This window comes from Electrophorus electricus, chromosome 2 (assembly GCF_013358815.1).
Source record: "Electrophorus electricus isolate fEleEle1 chromosome 2, fEleEle1.pri, whole genome shotgun sequence".
NCBI lineage: Eukaryota > Metazoa > Chordata > Actinopteri > Gymnotiformes > Gymnotidae > Electrophorus > Electrophorus electricus.
In genome coordinates this window covers 21,192,126-21,209,625 of record NC_049536.1, presented here as the reverse complement: position 1 = coordinate 21,209,625, position 17,500 = coordinate 21,192,126, and the positions used below count along the sequence as shown (strand labels likewise).

The 17,500-nt window shown below is 44.0% G+C and overlaps 1 protein-coding gene across 1 annotated transcript in view; it reads right to left on the bottom strand.

Moving 5' to 3' along the window:
* LOC113577131 (dedicator of cytokinesis protein 2) overlaps nt 1-17,500 on the bottom strand; it is a 79,976-nt gene that overhangs the window by 40,617 nt on the left and 21,859 nt on the right. The window contains exons 22-25 of the mRNA XM_035520351.1: nt 17,022-17,130; nt 16,611-16,681; nt 12,510-12,616; nt 5,120-5,262 (exon numbers count right to left, since the gene is read on the bottom strand). Of these exons, the coding sequence (XP_035376244.1) occupies nt 5,120-5,262; nt 12,510-12,616; nt 16,611-16,681; nt 17,022-17,130 (430 nt within the window). The remainder of the gene's footprint in view (nt 1-5,119; nt 5,263-12,509; nt 12,617-16,610; nt 16,682-17,021; nt 17,131-17,500) is intronic.

Sequence of the window (17,500 nt, the reverse complement as noted above, 5' to 3'; positions counted from 1 at the left end):
TGTCGTGCGCTCTGCTTGTAACTAGCTCGCGGAAACAGCTGGCAAAGTGACGCTGACATCTACAATCCCAAAAACCTCATCTCTGACGAGGAGCAGCAGAGGAGTCACGCACGCCACCAGCCGGATCTCCCTGCCACCGCCGACCACCTCGGCATCAAAGTCCTATGTGGGGGGGTCCGGGGCACGTCCCAAACTCTTTTCCTACCGGGATACTGTTGGCACGTGCCAGGGTCAGAACCACGGCACAATCCCTCTCAGCCCTGCAGGCTACAAAGGCCCAAGTAGGAGTGATTGTCAGAAGAATGATACAGCTGCTCTCATGGGTCTGCAAGACCCTCCAACCCCTCAGGAATGCCACTCCTACAGGAGGCACCTTCACGTTGCTTCGCTCTTGTGAAGTTTAGAGAAGGTTTGTCTCTAGCAAGATACTTCCCATAAATGTTTGCAATCGGAGGAAAACAGATTGCACGTAGTCGGGGGGCTTCGGCAAACCCCAAATACAGCTGGTGAGGGGAATGAGTCAAACAACCACCTCATGCAGTTGGAAAAAACACCAGGCATTTGGGATGTAAAAACATCAAACACAAACTTCCACGCAGCTCAGCAGAGATGTTGTCAGTCGTTAAAAATAGCCCAGAATGTGGGCCTCGGCTCAGGCTACTGGCCTGGCTCGGCTGTGGGCCTCGGCTCAGGCTAATGGCCGCATTCCTCCATTAATGTCTTCTGGCAGCTGAATGTAAAGGCCAACTCACTAAGCCAGAAAACACAGTTTGTCATCCATCCATCCATCCATCCATCCGTCCATCCATCCTTTATCTCAAAGTGATTTTCAAATCAAGTCAGGTCAAATTTATTTATGTAGCTCTTTTTATAATGGACCAGTGGCATAGAAAACTCTCCCTGGGTGGGTTTAAGGAAGAAACCTTGGGAGGACCCGAGACTCACACGGAAAGCTGCCCACAATCGTGCCAGGTTTTATGGCAGGAGACAGTATGCCACTGTGACCTTGGACAGGGCACTTGAGCTCAGCTACACCCATCCAGCACTGAACTAACTGATAACATGACGTAACAGCACGTAACAGGGCACATACCTGACGTGGTCTGACGTGACCTTTTAAGGTTACAATAGACTGTGAATTACATGAAAAACCATAAAAGTTCTTTTGCAAGTTTAAAAAAGAAATTCCATTAAAATGTAATTGCATAGCAATTGCAGAGCTAGCATCCACAGCCTACAGCACTTTGACTCAGTACATTCGTTCCTCTCTCATTTCTCTCAGTCCCGCTGGTCTCCCTTCTTCTCTGACTGTTGTTCTGCATTCTCTCATTTCTTTGGTCAGGTTTTTCTGTCTAGTTTATTCATTCTCTCCTGTATTTATTCATTCCCTCCTGTAGATATGCTCTGTCTCCTGCTCTGTGTGTGTGTGTGTCTTATCTATAAGGATAAGAAAGCAGTAAAAACAGTTTGACATCACCTGTCTCCTTCATCGGAACTACAAGACAGACAGGAAGTCATTAAGAGTTCGTGGAAAGCATACATAGACTTACTCACACTCTCTCTCTCTACTCTGTCACTCACACACACAGACACACACACACACACACACACACACACAAACAGCAGTGTGTCATCCCACTCAAGAAAGAGACTATAGGCTTTGGCTGGCATGCAGGTAGAGGGGAGGTGTGAGTTCACCTGTGCGCTGATTGATCAGAATATGCAGTATTCTAGAATTTGAGGGAGTCAGAGACAACTCTGCACTGAAGGGAAACATATGCTACCCTAACTAACACATAGCATGTGTATGTGTGTGTGTGTGTGTGTGTGTGTGTGCGTGTGTGTGTGTGTGTATGTGTGTGTGTGTGTGTATGTGTGTGTGTGTGTGTGTGTGTGTGTGTGTGTGTGCACGCGTGCACTTAATTCCATTTAAATGGTCCATTGCTAAGCGTGCACTTAATTCCATTTAAATGGTCCATTGCCATCGACTAAAGTGGACAAATCAAATAACTGGAACAAAGTTGACCTGTCTGTATCGGTTTGATTTTCACTCAGTAATGTCATCATGCATGTGCTGTCAGCGAGAGAGACACAGAGGGAGAGAGAAAGAGAGAGCGAGAGGTGGAGGAGAGAGAGAAACATCTTTTCTTCTCTTTGAGTAGAATACTTCATTTCTATATTTATATTATCTTTCTCTTCATCAACAGTATCTCACTTCAGCTTTAGGAAACACAGAATCACACACACACACGCACACACACACACCTGTAGTGCAACTTGTTAATCAGGTACACACAATTCCCACAGCCAAATCCCCTCACCAGTGGAGCATAAGGGCTGCGGGTGGGGTAGGGGTGGTGTTCTCTGTGAATACACAAACACCGGCCCCTCTTATCTCCGACACTATTCATTTTATGCTCTTTCTTCATCCTCTAGTTTTTTTTTTTTAATTTGGTTAAATCTTCAAATGTGGTTTTTGTTTTTTTTTGTGATGAAACTATGATGTTATTCTCAGTATCTACAGATACCAACGTAAGGACCCTGAACCTCTTTCAGGGTACACCTCAGCAGGAGAATGCATACGTCGTTCCTTAACAAACGCCGTTTTAGACTCCTCATAAGCAACCCGCCACGTTACAGGCAACACGGCACAGGGAAGTCTTATGCGCCCAGGAACTCTGCGTTTGAACCTGTCTGTGTGTTTACAAATAGCTGCTGCCCTCGCAAAGAGGCCCGAGGAAGAATTCGACCACGATCCTTCTGTCCACACTGGCTATGGTTTTTCTGGCTGTGTTTCTCTCCCCGTCCAAGAGATCCCACTCAGGTTCTGTTCTGCCCAGTCTGTAAGCGTACACCTGTGGGTCTTAATTGGGCTTCGGTGTGTGTACGGTCATTATCATGCGGAAAGAAGCTTTGTGAGCCAAAAGGGCATCATTAGAGGTGCAGAAGACCGAAACAGCAAGCAAGATATGGCACCTATCTGCGCTCTTTATTAAAAAAACACAAATTAGTGTTACTTTTTCTTGTAAGTTGCATGAATGTTTTATTGTGGTAATGTCTTTACATGATGCAATAGGCCAGATTCAAAAAACCTAACCGTGGCGTGTCTCGCAAACTGTGAGACACTGTATTTAAATTATATTTATTTATAACTTTGCCACCCATACATACATCCACACACTGTGCTGGACTAACCGCCAGATGCCTGAAAATGTAATGCAGTTGTAACTTTCACAAAACCCAAACCTACACAGTCGCACTGGCTTTGTACCTTCAGTACTTCTAAATCTAAGGTGGTAAATGTAATCTCTCCTCAGTCTATATCAATTTACAGTTTCTTCCTCTATAAGACCTAAATTTGCATTTCTTATGGCATGTGTTCTATCATGAATCGCTAACGTCATATGCAAATAAGGACAAAAATATGATCTGAACAGCTCGCATATGCTAATATATACGCCAGCGGTCCTTTCTGTTTGTGAACCAGAATGCGTGTTATCACAGCGTTGGTTGCTGTTATCAACAAATTAAATCTGTCAATATGTTTTATAAATTTGAACCATGGTGTTTTACATCTAAATAAACACCCACCGCTCGCTAAAATAGCTCAGAATGTTTCACAGTGCCGTACATTTTGTGGGGTTTTGTTTGTTTTTTTAATGTTTCTAAATTCTAGGCACAACTCAGATATCACCTGCTCTGTGCTTTAGAGTTTGAAATGAGGTCCATAAGTTAAAGACTTAGGTTTAGTACAGTGGCATGATAGTCTAACAATACATATGACTAGAAGTCCCAGATGTCTGAAACAACTGTCAGCTTTGTGTAGGAGGTGCAAGTTTGCATCATTTGAGTCAACGCATTAAAACATTAAATAACTAATAATCAATGTCCTAACTGTTGAGTCATGGTTTCTTAAAAGACCAAGTGAATACATGTTTAAGGATTTCTCGGTAACCTTGAGATTTGTGATAGGGTAGCGCCATAGATGAGGAGGAATTTACAACAGGCTGCCTGAACCCCTGTGACGGGTGGAAGGTAAAGTATCTTGATAAAGGCCCTGTTTGATCCGTGAAATGTGTAGTGGCATTCCGAGCTTGGGAAGGCTTTAGACAAGACGCCCAGAGCCTGCAGTGGAAACGTGGCACCATCGTCACTTACAGACAGAGCGGAGGGAGAGTGCAAGACAGCCAATGGAGGAAAAAGAGAGTGAGATGGAAAGAACGTGTGTGTGTGTATGTGTGTGTAAGAGAGAGAGAGAGAGAGAGAGAGAGAGAGAGAGAGAGTGCATGACCCCTTTGGACTTTATTCTTGATCCCCGTGTTTATTAGAAATTTGAAACGCTCCCAGAAGCCAGATAAAGTGAGGGGCAGGTGAGAACAGGCATGACCCTGCCTGCCCCCCCCCCCCCCCCGCCCCCCGCCAGCCCCCTGGCCTTCGTCAGCTTTTGTTTACCCTCCCTTTCATCTTCCTCATCCTCGGTTCATCACCATTTATCCTCCACAGCCTCCCACTCATTCATCCTATCTCCAGGATTCACCCTGTTCTCTCTCTCTCTCTCTCTCTCTCTCTATCTGTGTTGTGAAGCTTCATTACAATCATGGAAGTAAATAAAGAAAGAGTGAATAATTATTCATACTTCAGAGTGGGAGCTCTTTAGCAATTAAAGAAAGTCTTGTCATTTGTGTGTGTGTGTGTGTGTGTGTGTGTGTGTGTGTGTGCGTGTGAGAGAGAGAGATTAGTGATTAAGTGGGTGTATTTATGTTAGAATTAAACAAATTATTATCAAGATTCTCTGTTTTCAGTCATAATATATTTCAAATGATAATTTTAGGAATTTTAGGAATACTCATTAGTGTTTAGTTCAGCAGGCATGTCAGTACCATAGATACATGATCAGTAATTCATAAGCAGCTCTGTAAATATTTCACGCTTGGTGTTTTCATCCATACTCATATGGATGACCCACATTCCTGAAACGTAAGTCAGTGTGATTAGCTAAACGTCTTTAAGGAAAAGGTTCAGACTGCTATGATCAGTCTTTCAGTGTGGTGATCGGTGACTAAAAGATAAAGCGTCACTGGTCAGTGCATTAGTAAGGAGTCTTGGGATTGGCTCTTACCACGTCCTTGTGGCTAAGCACCTCCAGAATCTTGTTGAGGAGCTCCACACTGTTCCGCCTCTCATCATGAGGCCCCTCCCTCACGTCAGCTAAGGCTCCGCCCAGCTCCTTAAGCATCATGGGTAACAGTATATCACGGCAATCTGGAAATGACAGGCCAGGGGAACATTTAGAACAAAAGGGTAGTTAAACAGCAGCTTTTAGTGTGTGGCTTCAGTTAAATAATGAACCCAGTAAAAGAGTTCACAATCGCAGCAATGCACAGCAAAGACAAAGACAGCACAAAGAGCAGGGACACTTCTACAATGATGAGAAATATTTCTACAGTGATCAGGGACACTTCTACAATGATGAGAAATATTTCTACAGTGATCAGGGACCCTTCTACAATGATGAGAAATATTTCTACAGTGATCAGGGACCCTTCTACAATGATGAGAAATATTTCTACAGTGACCAGGGACACTTCTACAATGATGAGAAATATTTCTACAGTGATCAGGGACACTTCTACAATGATGAGAAATATTTTTACAGTGATCAGGGACACTTCTACAATGATGAGAAATATTTCTACAGTGATCAGGGACCCTTCTACAATGATGAGAAATATTTCTACAGTGATCAGGGACCCTTCTACAATGATGAGAAATATTTCTACAGTGACCAGGGACACTTCTACAATGATGAGAAATATTTCTACAGTGATCAGGGACACTTCTACAATGATGAGAAATATTTCTACAGTGATCAGGGACCCTTCTACAATGATGAGAAATATTTCTACAGTGATCAGGGACATTTCTACAATGATGTGAAATATTTCTACAGTGATCAGGGACACTTCTACAATGATGAGAAATATTTCTACAGTGATCAGGGACACTTCTACAATGATGAGAAATATTTCTACAGTGATCAGGGACCCTTCTGCAATGATGAGAAATATTTCTACAGTGATCAGGGACACTTCTGCAATGATGAGAAATATTTCTACAGTGATCAGGGACATTTTTACAATGATCAGACATTTTGACAATAGATCATAAAACAACAGGCTAAATTTCTTCAGACTCAGGAGAGTATTTCAGTCTCAGCGCTAACAGAGCTAACCAGTTTAACACCAATTAGAGGTGTATACACTCTCTCTCTCTCTCTCTCTCTCTCTCTCTCTCTCTCTCTCCTTCTTCAAGAGAGATAAAACGAGAAATTAAATGAGTTATTAGTCTCTCTTTGACTCCATCTGACTCTACATGGTGAAGAGGGCCAAACTGGTGATACTGTATACACACACACACACACACACACACACACACATTATAATCTGTTTTCAACAGAAAATGTAGCTAGTTTACATGTTTGTATGCTAGAATGCATACTTTTAGAATAATTAAAACTATACAGGTACAATATGACATATCAGATATGAGAAAAGCTACTGAGCCTGATTAGATCTGACATTTGCACAGCAGCATATAAAAGTCTCATTTTATGTCAGGTGATGGACCTGCTCTTTAAAAATTACTGCTTCATTTTTTCCATGTTTTAAGGAATAAAAAACACTTAAATGAGAAATGGAGCTTGTTCGTAGCTCTGCTGTGTGACCTCCGGAACCCAAACTTTGTTCCTTCCAGAAGAGCTGCAGGCTTCTGGACGGCCTTATTAACTACGTCAATGACACATCAGTGACTTCTGCTTCTACATCTGGTAAAAAGTCACGCAGTTTTCTGCACTGGCTTGGTCTCCGGGGGTCTGTTTAAAGCCAAAATGGCGGTTATGTTCTCCAGTACTAAAAGATAATAGAAAAAACTTGCCTCGAGAGCCTTTTAAATACGCACCTCATATAAAATACAATAAAGTAAGTGAACCCTGACAACAGCACTCGTCATTTTAATGCTAATTGAAAAGGCTTGGTGTGATTTCCACATCAAAAGTGGTGAGCGTTGAACACGTCCTTACCAAAGGCCCATCCGCATAACCCCTCTTCATCTATGCTTGTTATTTAATCAGGGTCTATTATAGTTTAAATAATTGTTATTCATGCAATAAAAACCTCTTGAAATAGTCTGTCTGTTTGCAGCGCCTCTAGGAGTGAGAGGGAATCACCGGTGTCCCGTCATTCAGCAAGACTGCGGCGAGACATGCTGAGACACCTCCGCCTCAGACGTCTTTTCTTCGCCTCACGACCTTTACGGTCAGCTGCTGAGTCTGCAACCAGGGAGATGCAGCGGCTGCGTTCACACCTGAAGCCGCTATCTAAGAGTGAACACAATCTTTTCGGATCTTTTCTGGGCCTTTTTGATGTTTTTATTTATTTATTTTTTTTTGTAGAGAGCTGTTGAGGAAGAGAAAGCCACTGAGTGGAGCGCCCTGCCCCTGCTGAAGCTCCGCCCCCCCCCCCCCCCGGCAGCCGGGAGATTTCCGAGGCGTAAGTCCTCTTCCTCCATCTTCACCTTCATCTTCGCGCACACCTGCAGTCCTCAGTGTGATGTATGGCGCCACAACACCCAGACCGGGTAAACAAAACCCACAGATGATTGACCGCTCGTACCTTGAAATGTCGGTGCAAGCCGAAATACGGTAAAGTAACCGCGTGTGTGTGTGTGTATTTGGTTTCCTACATTTTCAGAGGGAAAAAGGTTCTGATTATTTAGGAAAATTGCAGAAAAACAAGGGCGACCTAGCTTGTCAGGACAATGAAAACTGTCCTAAAAAGGTGATGATAATGGAATAGGTTTTTTGTTTCTTATTAGGATTAGAAAATTCCTTTTGCATATAGATGTTTACAAAAGGTTTGTATGCAACAAACAACACAGGTATTATCCCACAACTAGATAAGGTATACAAACAAACATGCACCTGCACTAGCTGTGGGGCGGGATAGAGAGAAATATTTTTTAGGTTTTTAGAGGACCTGTTTTAGAACACTGTTGTGCCATCTTTTATGACAGAAGGCATGTTGTCTCTGAGGAGATGAAAGGGCCAACCGTTGCCGTGGCAATCATACCTCAGCCTTTCTTCTCCTCCTAAAAATCATTGATTCATTTTTTATCTTTCCCTTCATCTTGGAGAGCTCCCAATAAACTATTACCATGGTAATAGAGCACTATTTGAAATACCCAGCCAGCCTAAATCAGAACACCGCACTGCAAAATGGAATACAGACAAGCAGTGCAAGGAAGTGCGCCAGAGAGAGAGAGAGAGAGAGATAGATGAGTGAGGGAGTAAGAAAGAAACAGCATGAGAGAGAGATAAACATACCAATCTCTCTCTTTTGCTCTCATGCATCCTCTCAAAACCCTGAGCACTACAGCACCCTTCAAAACGAGAGGGACGCGCGCGGATGAACCATCCACCCTTCTTCAGTGAAGACTCCAACACAAACACCTTATGGCAGACAAAACGGGGCCCCGGACACAAAAGAAACAACAAACAAGGGAAAAAGCAGAGAGTGGTTTTTGTTTCTTTTTCTTGCTGCTTTCATCCCAGCAGGATGAACACAGTCAGACTGGCCCTCGGCAACAGTAACCATAACAACCGCCACATTAGGGCTGTAGACGGAATCTTTAATTCACTTTTGCTGCATATGAATTAATCTGATGAGAGTCATTTCTGTGTGTGTGTGTGTGTGTGTGTGTGTGCAACCACACTTGTGTTTCTATCCATTCATCATTTTAATGTGTCACAGAGATAGAGTGAGAAGCAGTCTGTGGTGCGTTTATATGTGTATGTGTGTGCTATGTAATACTGAGGTTACGTAATATAGATTTTATTGTATTGCTTTTCATTAATATCTACCCAGCATGCCCATAGTATCCATTTATCATCTGGGTCACTCTACATCAGTGAGGAGATGTGGATATATTTATCACAAACAAGGCTGCAGTGAGTTGCAAATATATTTAGATATTGCAAAAAAAAAAAGGTATTGTTGCACTTTTCCTCCAAATCGAATTTCAGAGATTCTTTTATGGCAATCTACTTTCTTGGCATTTAATTTTTTGCTTTTTCACTATTATTTCCTTTCGTGGTTCTAACTTTGACCTGCGCTTCAGTTTCATTGGTTTCTGGCGTCGGAGGGCGGGACTGGTCAGGCAGCCTGGATCTTGGCGAGGACGAGGGCGTGCCGTTAACCTGAGCCACTGCGCTGGCCGCTAGTTTACCGAGGGCAAATCTGGGGTGCAGAGCAAGGGGAGTGCTATGGTACTTCGGTTTGTGATCTTGATATGTTTTTGCGGCTCACTACAGCCTTATGTATGTGATACCAGATTGATTCCATATAACTGTCAATCTATGGAGTGTCTAGCAGTTAGGCATTTCTAATGAAATGGGTGCTGCTTGTATATTTTAATTTTGTTTATGATTTTAGCACTTGTATGTTTTGGTTTACGGACATAACTACCCGGTGTGTAATTCACAAACAAGCAAATTTCCTTTATCATCAAGGAATACAAACAAATGTTATTCTACAAATGACAACTTGTCATTTCAGTTACCTCAAGAACAGGCATGCTATTAAATGTATGGAATAACTTTTGAAAAACTATGACAAAACACAGAAAAAGGAAACTACACGAAAAGGGAACAATTGAGATATATATATCCTAAAGATTGTTCGGGGAAATAACACAGGGAGACTAGGGAATTCACTTCTCTTGACGGGATTTACTAGGACAGACACTTCATCAAAATTCCATGCATAGTGTAACTGACTTTAGCAGGGTGTGCCAAAAAAGTGACATCATTATAAAAGGCCATTGGATCTAAAAATGAGAATAAGATAACAAATGCACAGGTCATGAGCAGATTAAAATGCAACTGTTATTAAAAAAAAATATTTAGAGTGCCAACCGGTGAGGATACCGCTATGCGACTGCATCACCGCTCTCTCTGAAAATGAACATGACAGCGAAAAATCTCTCTACGAGCATCATTTCTTTTTAATGCTGTTACAGGCTGGTGGATATTAGTGTGTGACAGTAGAATAGTTAGAACTAATTGCCCCCATATTATATTTATGAATTTCATTCCAAGTGGAAATTACTTCAAATACGGACCCGTCAAGTGTGTGTTAGTGTGTGTGTGTGTGTGTGTGTGTGTGTGTGTGTGTGTGTGTGTGTATGTGTGTGTGTGTGTGTGTGTGTGTGTGTGTGTGTGTGTGTGTCTCTATCTGTGTGTCTGTGTGTGTGTGTGTGTGTGTGTGTGTGTGTGTTTATGTGTACACGTGTGCATTTGTATGTATGCCTCTCTGTCAGAATGGGAAAGTGCATGTCCAACCAAAATCCCACTGGCAAATGGGAGTACTATTTCTGAGATTATTTTATTTTTTGACCAGCTCATGATTGAATGAGAATGTATAGTGTATCCATCTAGCAGTGTGCAGTGTACATAATCAAATTGTATTCTCCATTTCTCTCTCTTACCCATCTACCCCAACAATAAAGGTATCTGAGATGGTGGAGAATGCTCTGAGAACCCCTCTGCTTCTCTCACCATCCCCTGCCACCCACATTCACAATCAGCTGTCATCCCCAGTCCATTAGATAAATTAGGGATGGCGCCTGTATTGGGTGGCGCTGATAGGCTGGTGGGGTTATTACCGGGTGTAAATGTCCCGCAGTCGTCTCGCTCGCTTCGCGCCGCCTCGCCTCGGACCGTCGCGCTGGACAAAATTTCAATTAAAACGCCTGTCAGGGCGGCTCGCGGCGGAGGCGGTAATTCACGAATAAATAAACGGCCGTGCGAATAAATAAATAAGCCGACAGGCGGCGGTGCGGGGGGCCGTGGGGCAGAACCTCGGCGGCGGTGATGTCACATAGCCGTGGGCCAATCATCATCAGGCACAGAGCTGGTTTATAAATATTTATCGTATAAATACGAGTTCCCATACAAGGTGTGCGGCTGGCAGTGTGGTGTGTGTAAGAATGCGTGAGATGTGCACGTCGAGACAGTGACTGTTTAACACGTTAGCTAGTGGTGACTTGTAGGCACACGACTCTGATGCTCAGTAGTTCATATGAAAGAGAGAGAGAGAGAGAGAGAGAGAGAGAGAGAGAGAGAGAAATGGCAGTATACAAGGAGGTAGAAGGAAATGACAAAGGATGAAAGGAGGGACTCCAGTGAAAGTAAAAAAGACAAAAGGGGAAGAGTGAAGATGGGTAAAGGAAAGGAGATGGAGAGAATAAGTTAAATCGTCCAGAGAGAGACTGAGGCCGGAAGAGTGAATAATAAAAAAGAGAACATGACCAAAACCAGCCACTAAAAAAAGAAGAGGAAAACAGAGCAAGAGAACGAAACAAGAGAATACAAAGAGAGCCCAAAAACCTGCAGAATGACCTCTCCATGCAGGTGAGCCCTCACAGGCTACATCCACACTCCAAGACAAGCGCAGAAGCCAGACGCGTGTCTCCGTGGCAGGCCGTCAGTGCAGACGCGTGTCTCCGTGGCAGGCCGTCAGTGCAGACGCGTGTCTCCGCGGTAGTGCTTTTCCGCCCGGCCGTCTCCCGGATCTAACACCATGGGGGGAAGCCCTGGCCAGGTGTATCCATAGTGATCGCTCCAGCTAGAGGCCAGCTCCAGGAGCAGGACCGGGAGTCTGAGTGGAGCTCAGGCCGGGGTCTACGTCACTAAGTCTGATTTAGAGGGCGAGAGCTTTAGCTTCACTACTGAGCTGCCAAAATCTATCTCTGATCTATGAGCAGTGGAGTAGCAATCTAGCTATCTCTCTCTCTCCCTGTCTCAGGGCCTAAACTGTTTTTCCATCATGAGAGTGTGAAGCACTTCACACACACATACAAACGCATGCACGCACACGCACACACGGCCTTACATATGAGCCCACCGAGGCATTTATGAGTCTCTAGATGATGTTTCCAAAATAGAGTCATCACACTCTTCATTAAAGCCCATCCACGGTCCATTCATCACCTATTAGCATCTGATGTTTAGCATCTGATGTGTACTGAGCAGCAGAGATAGCTGTTTTTCCATCTCAGGAGCAAGGACGGCTGTTAACGACAGGGAGCAGAGGGGAGGAGGAGAGAGCTAGCACGATAAAGCGATTGCTGGCACAAGAGGGAAACTAAACAGAGAGAAGAGGACCACATCTTGATAATGAGGGGAGGTAAGATGGAGGGAAATATTCGAGGAGGAAAAGGGAGTCATAACGAGGTTGCACAAGAAGGATGAAATGTAAGGCAGAGAGGAGAAACGAGTCCCTGCGATGGTGGGCGGGGCTGGGGGCAGGGGTGGGGGTGCGCGGGGGCGGAGGTGGGCGGGGCTGGGGGCAGGGGTGGGGGGTGCGCGGGGGCGGAGGTGGGCGGGGCTGGGGGCAGGGGTGGGGGTGCGCGGGGGCGGAGGTGGGCGGGGCTGGTGCTGACGAGGCGCTCACCTTTTCTCCGGAACAGACGACTGCTGACGATCTCAGTCATGGAGGCCACCTTCTGCTTCTGCAGCTTCTCCGGAGGAATGCAGGTGTAAAAATCATACAGCAACTTACTAGAGAGAGAGAGAGAGGAAATGTTTAGTCAGGGAATGGACCCAACTCAGAAAGGCATTTAACATCTAATAGTTCCAGGACATAATTCGTTCCCTGTCAAAGACAGAGGGATGCGGGAGACTTTTGTAAAACAGAAACACTGGCCCGAACAACAGCGGGGCCTAAACAATACCACGGCACGCGGTGGGAGACGTTTGGTTCGTCTCTCCCACCGATGAGTGCTGTGTATCGATCTCCAGCCACCATTATTAACTGCGTGAATGAGAATGTGATTTCTGTGTTTTGTGTATAATGATAAACAGAGCACCAAAACACATGCATGCACATGCACACACACACACACACACACACACACACACACACACACACACACACACACACTTTCCTGTGCTGCAAAAGCAGATTAGAAAGTCCAAAAAAAGATGTTTAACTAAAAGGACTGAGGAAAGGTGGTCAGGGATGGATGTGTGTGTGTGTGTGTGTGTGTGTGTGTGTGTGTATGCGTATGCGCAATGCATGTTTGTTGGTGTGGGTGTATATGTGTATATGTATGTGTGTTTTTGGGGCTATGTGTGGGTGTGCGCACGTCATTGGAGGCATCTGGCTGTGTATGTGTATGTGTGTGTGTCCCGCAACCACCTCTGCTCTCCATCTGTTAAGATAACGGCTGGCTCGTTAAAAACCCAAGCGTGTCACCAGCAGTGCAGCTGCACCAAAACACCAGTGCATTAGTGCATTAGCACACAGGCCCCTGTGCCCCTCTGACACGGAGCTGCGCTAACACACCCTTAATTAGGCTGCAGCTACACTGATGAATATAGCATTAGCTTATTATGCTCAGCACAAGTGTAAGCATGTGGAAAGAGGAATATTTTGTGTGTGTGCAGACAGATGTGTAGACGTTTTAACGCATCCACTGTCAGATGCCAACGGCCAAATAACTTTTGTTTTTCTACATAATTGCTATTTCATTGCTACTTGTCTTTGATGCTAACATTAATGACTTTATTTTAGGATGCATGCATAGTGCTTCCAGGACTTTCGGGAGCTAATGAAAACTTTCCGTGCTCTGCAAGCACGGCTGTGCTATCTTTCATTGTTCTTTCTTGTTCTCCCAAACGCTACATTTGAACATAAGTGCACTCAGACCCTGGTTTAATAAAAAGGTCTGTGTATGCACAAACACTTGCACACTGGTCAAAAATCTCTGCAGTAGTAGTGGACCTAGTACCACGCCGCTTGGCCTGTTTTGCTGGTTTGTCTTAATGAATATGCAGCTCGGGGCATTTCTGCTTGAGGGTGCAAAATTAAAGGCTATGTCAACGCAGACAGATTAAATTAGCACCTGCAAGGTGATGTATCAAGCCTGAAAGTATCTGTGACAATATTACATGTGTGAATTAATTTGAACTGAAGGGCAGGATCTGAACTAAACTGAAGGGCAGATATTATTCTGAACCGAACTGAAGGGCAGGTATTAATCTGAACCGAAGGGCAAGTATTAAGATGAACTGAAGGGCAGGTATTAATCTCAATTGAACCGAAGGGCAGGTATTAGTCTGAATTGAAGGGCAGGTATTAATCTGAACCAAAGGGCAGGTATTAATCTCAATTGAACCCAATGGCAGGTATTAATCTGAATTGAAGGGCAGGTATTAATTTTATGTATACATTTTATCACAAGAAAGAGTAGTCTAGAAATCCACTTATTTATGTATATATATATATATATATATATATATATATATATATATGTATATGTATATATATGTATATGTATATATATATATATATATATATATATATATATATATATATATATATATATATATATATATATATTTGTAAATATACGGATCTTTAAGATCCAGACTCACCAAGCTATGGAAAAACACTCACAAAACCCTAAACGTGAAACATGGTCTTTGCACCTGATGGCACTCACCCACATTTTCATTGTAAATCATTCACAAATCACTCACTAATTGCACGCACCATTTACCTGCCAAAACCATATTCCCACTCATTAGTACTTAGTAAACCGTGGCCTTAAAGTTCCTTCCAGCCTCTCTAAGCAACACTGGGAGAAACTTTGAGAGAAACGTGGTTAAAAGGTGTGTACGAGTGTGTCTGTGTGCCTTCTGGTTAATAATCTGAATGGACGTGTCAGTGTAACAGCCTCGGTGAGAAGATGAACGCAGGGGAACGCCTGGTCACCTTCACAAGCAAACCTTTCCTTTCATTCGCTAACCAAGGTGAGCTCACAGCTCCACATGCTTCAGATGTTCTGCAAACAGCGAGGCACTGGGTAACTAGAGCGGCACAGGAGATGCCGGAAGCGCGACCCAGGAGACCACCGCCCCCCATCCCCCTTCTCCCCGGAGTAAGAAAAAGCAAGGCCTCTGACTTCAGGAAAAAACGGACGCTCTCCTGGATGAAGACACATAAGCCCGGAACTGAGCACAAACCCTTGAACTGACCTTGAACCGGAGTTCTCTCATCGTCGACTTCTAAGACTCTCCGCCGCCTTTCAACCCAACCCCCTCCCCTGACCTTTAATCTTAATCTCTGTGGATTTTCTGCACTAGTGTTTTCTGTTCTTACATCACTTTATTCCAGCGTTTCTTGTACCCGGCGCGCATGGGCTCTGACAGCCATCTGGTCATGTACAATGTTACACTAAGGTCATGTCACATGCATTCTGTGATTCGGAACAGCCCAAACCTCAGCCTTGGGATTCGTTTATGTGCGTTTATATGACGAGAAGGTATTGCAATGCAGACGTTGTACAAAATCTACATTTCTACTAAACCTGACATAAAGGTCTCCACTTATAAAATAAAATTTCACTGCTGACAATTTTCTCATTGATTCATTTGTCAGACACTGTTATCCAGAGCAACTTGCACATTTAGTATTATGACAAAACTCTGGAACACTCTGGGAGTCCAAACCCAGGAGCGTGGTGCCCCTACCGCTCTAGGTGAGCTAGAGCACCACCTCCGCCTGCGTCGTCATGGGTAACGGGTGACAGCTCGCCCTCCATGAAAGACGCAAGCCTCACTCTTCATCCCTGCAGTGTTGCCGGGATTAGCCCTCTTTCTGCTGCCGGAAACGCCAGCCTTCTGAAACCTCGACGACGCCGTTATCAAAAGCTTTTAGCCACGGGCCGTCCTGTAGTTCTTTTAAGGTTACTCTTCTTGATTCGATTAGGGGTTCGTTTTTTTTTCCAGGCCCTCCTGTGGTTCTTTCAAAGTTTCTCTTCTTCATTCGATTAGGCGTTAGTCTTTTTCCTCTTCCTTTGTCCCGTGTTCTCACTGAATTTTTCTAGCTTGTGCCATCTTTGCATTCCGACAGGGTTTTATTCTCACTCGGCACTACACACATCTCTGCTCTTTGTCATCTCCTAACTTGTTTCTTGCCCGTCTTTTATTGCAATAGCACACTTGGCGTACGAACTGTGCATTACAATTGAAATCTATTTAATTTATTAAACATTAAATCTAATTAAATCTAATTTATTATTCATTACTACTAATGTTATGCATTATACCCCATTTCCTGTCTGTTCCTCTAAGGGAAACTCTTAGTAAAATAAATTTACAAATAAAACTTACAAATAAAACTTCTGCATAAAAAAAAGCCCTTGTAACGCTTTTTACAATGTGACAAAAGATTAATATGGCACAACGCAAGGCTGTGGCCTTCCTCGTCAATCACACTGCACTCACCCAGGATGGCATCGAAGGTGAGGCTCTGCGCCGCAACCTCACCAAATACGGACACAAGAAGAATGGCAACTTTATCGGGAATACAAAACACGTGTTCAACATTCGGGAGAACATGGGACACTGGACAGCACGGGCGTTGTATGTTTACTGTATGCTACTGTACCATCAGAAACCTTTCGAATGTTGAAGCAGGTGAATTTCCTGGGTGTGAGTGAATCAATTTTCTATTTGACTTTTTCAATTATATGAGTGACAGACTCACCTGAGCAGCTTTCCATCAAAAACGGTCTCGATATCCTGTAGCACGGCAGGCAAGTACTTTAGAGCTGCCACCTACACACACACACACACACACACACACACACATTCTTTTCTTGGATGTGTGTTAAGCTGAGTTAAGCTGGCTTTCATGGTAGCTGGGCTAAACATTGAAAGCAGGATGTTTTGAGCCCACCACGATTACCTGCCATGAGCATATCACTTCTGTTAAACTGCCAGGCTGATTAAACCTGGAGCGAAGTTGCCCTGGTGCTTGAGTCATCATAAAGAAAATCTCTTATTACCATATAAAAAAGTTTGGGCAAGCACTTCCTCCTCTCTCTGACACACACATGCAAACACACACACACACACACACACACACACACACACACACACACACACACACACACACCTGTTGCAACAAAGTGGTGGGGAAATGGCTCTTCATCAGATTGTTAATGGACTCAAACAAGCTTTTCAGAGAGTCTTCAAACTCTTCCTGCTCCTTCCCTTCATATAGCCTGGAGAGAGAGGGGGGGGGGGGGAGACAGAAAAGGAGGATAGAATGAGAAAGGAAAAATAAAATTAGCAATAGATGTTACAGCAAGTAGGATGTGCAAAGCACAAGCACACAGACGCATGCGTGCACACAGGCCTCGGAAACGGCAGACGCCAAATCACCTGCTTTGATGCTCAGGGGTGTGGAAGGCATGGTAATCTCATCAGCGCTTGACATGCAGAATCCAACCTGACACACGCTTCAATCAAAGCTCTCTACAGCAACAAACACTTTCACTGTGTCTCTCTCTGTCAGCTCTCATCTCTCTCTCTCTCTCTCTCTCTCGCTGTCTCTCGCTCTCGCTCTCCCTTCTTTCTTCCTCAACATCTCTC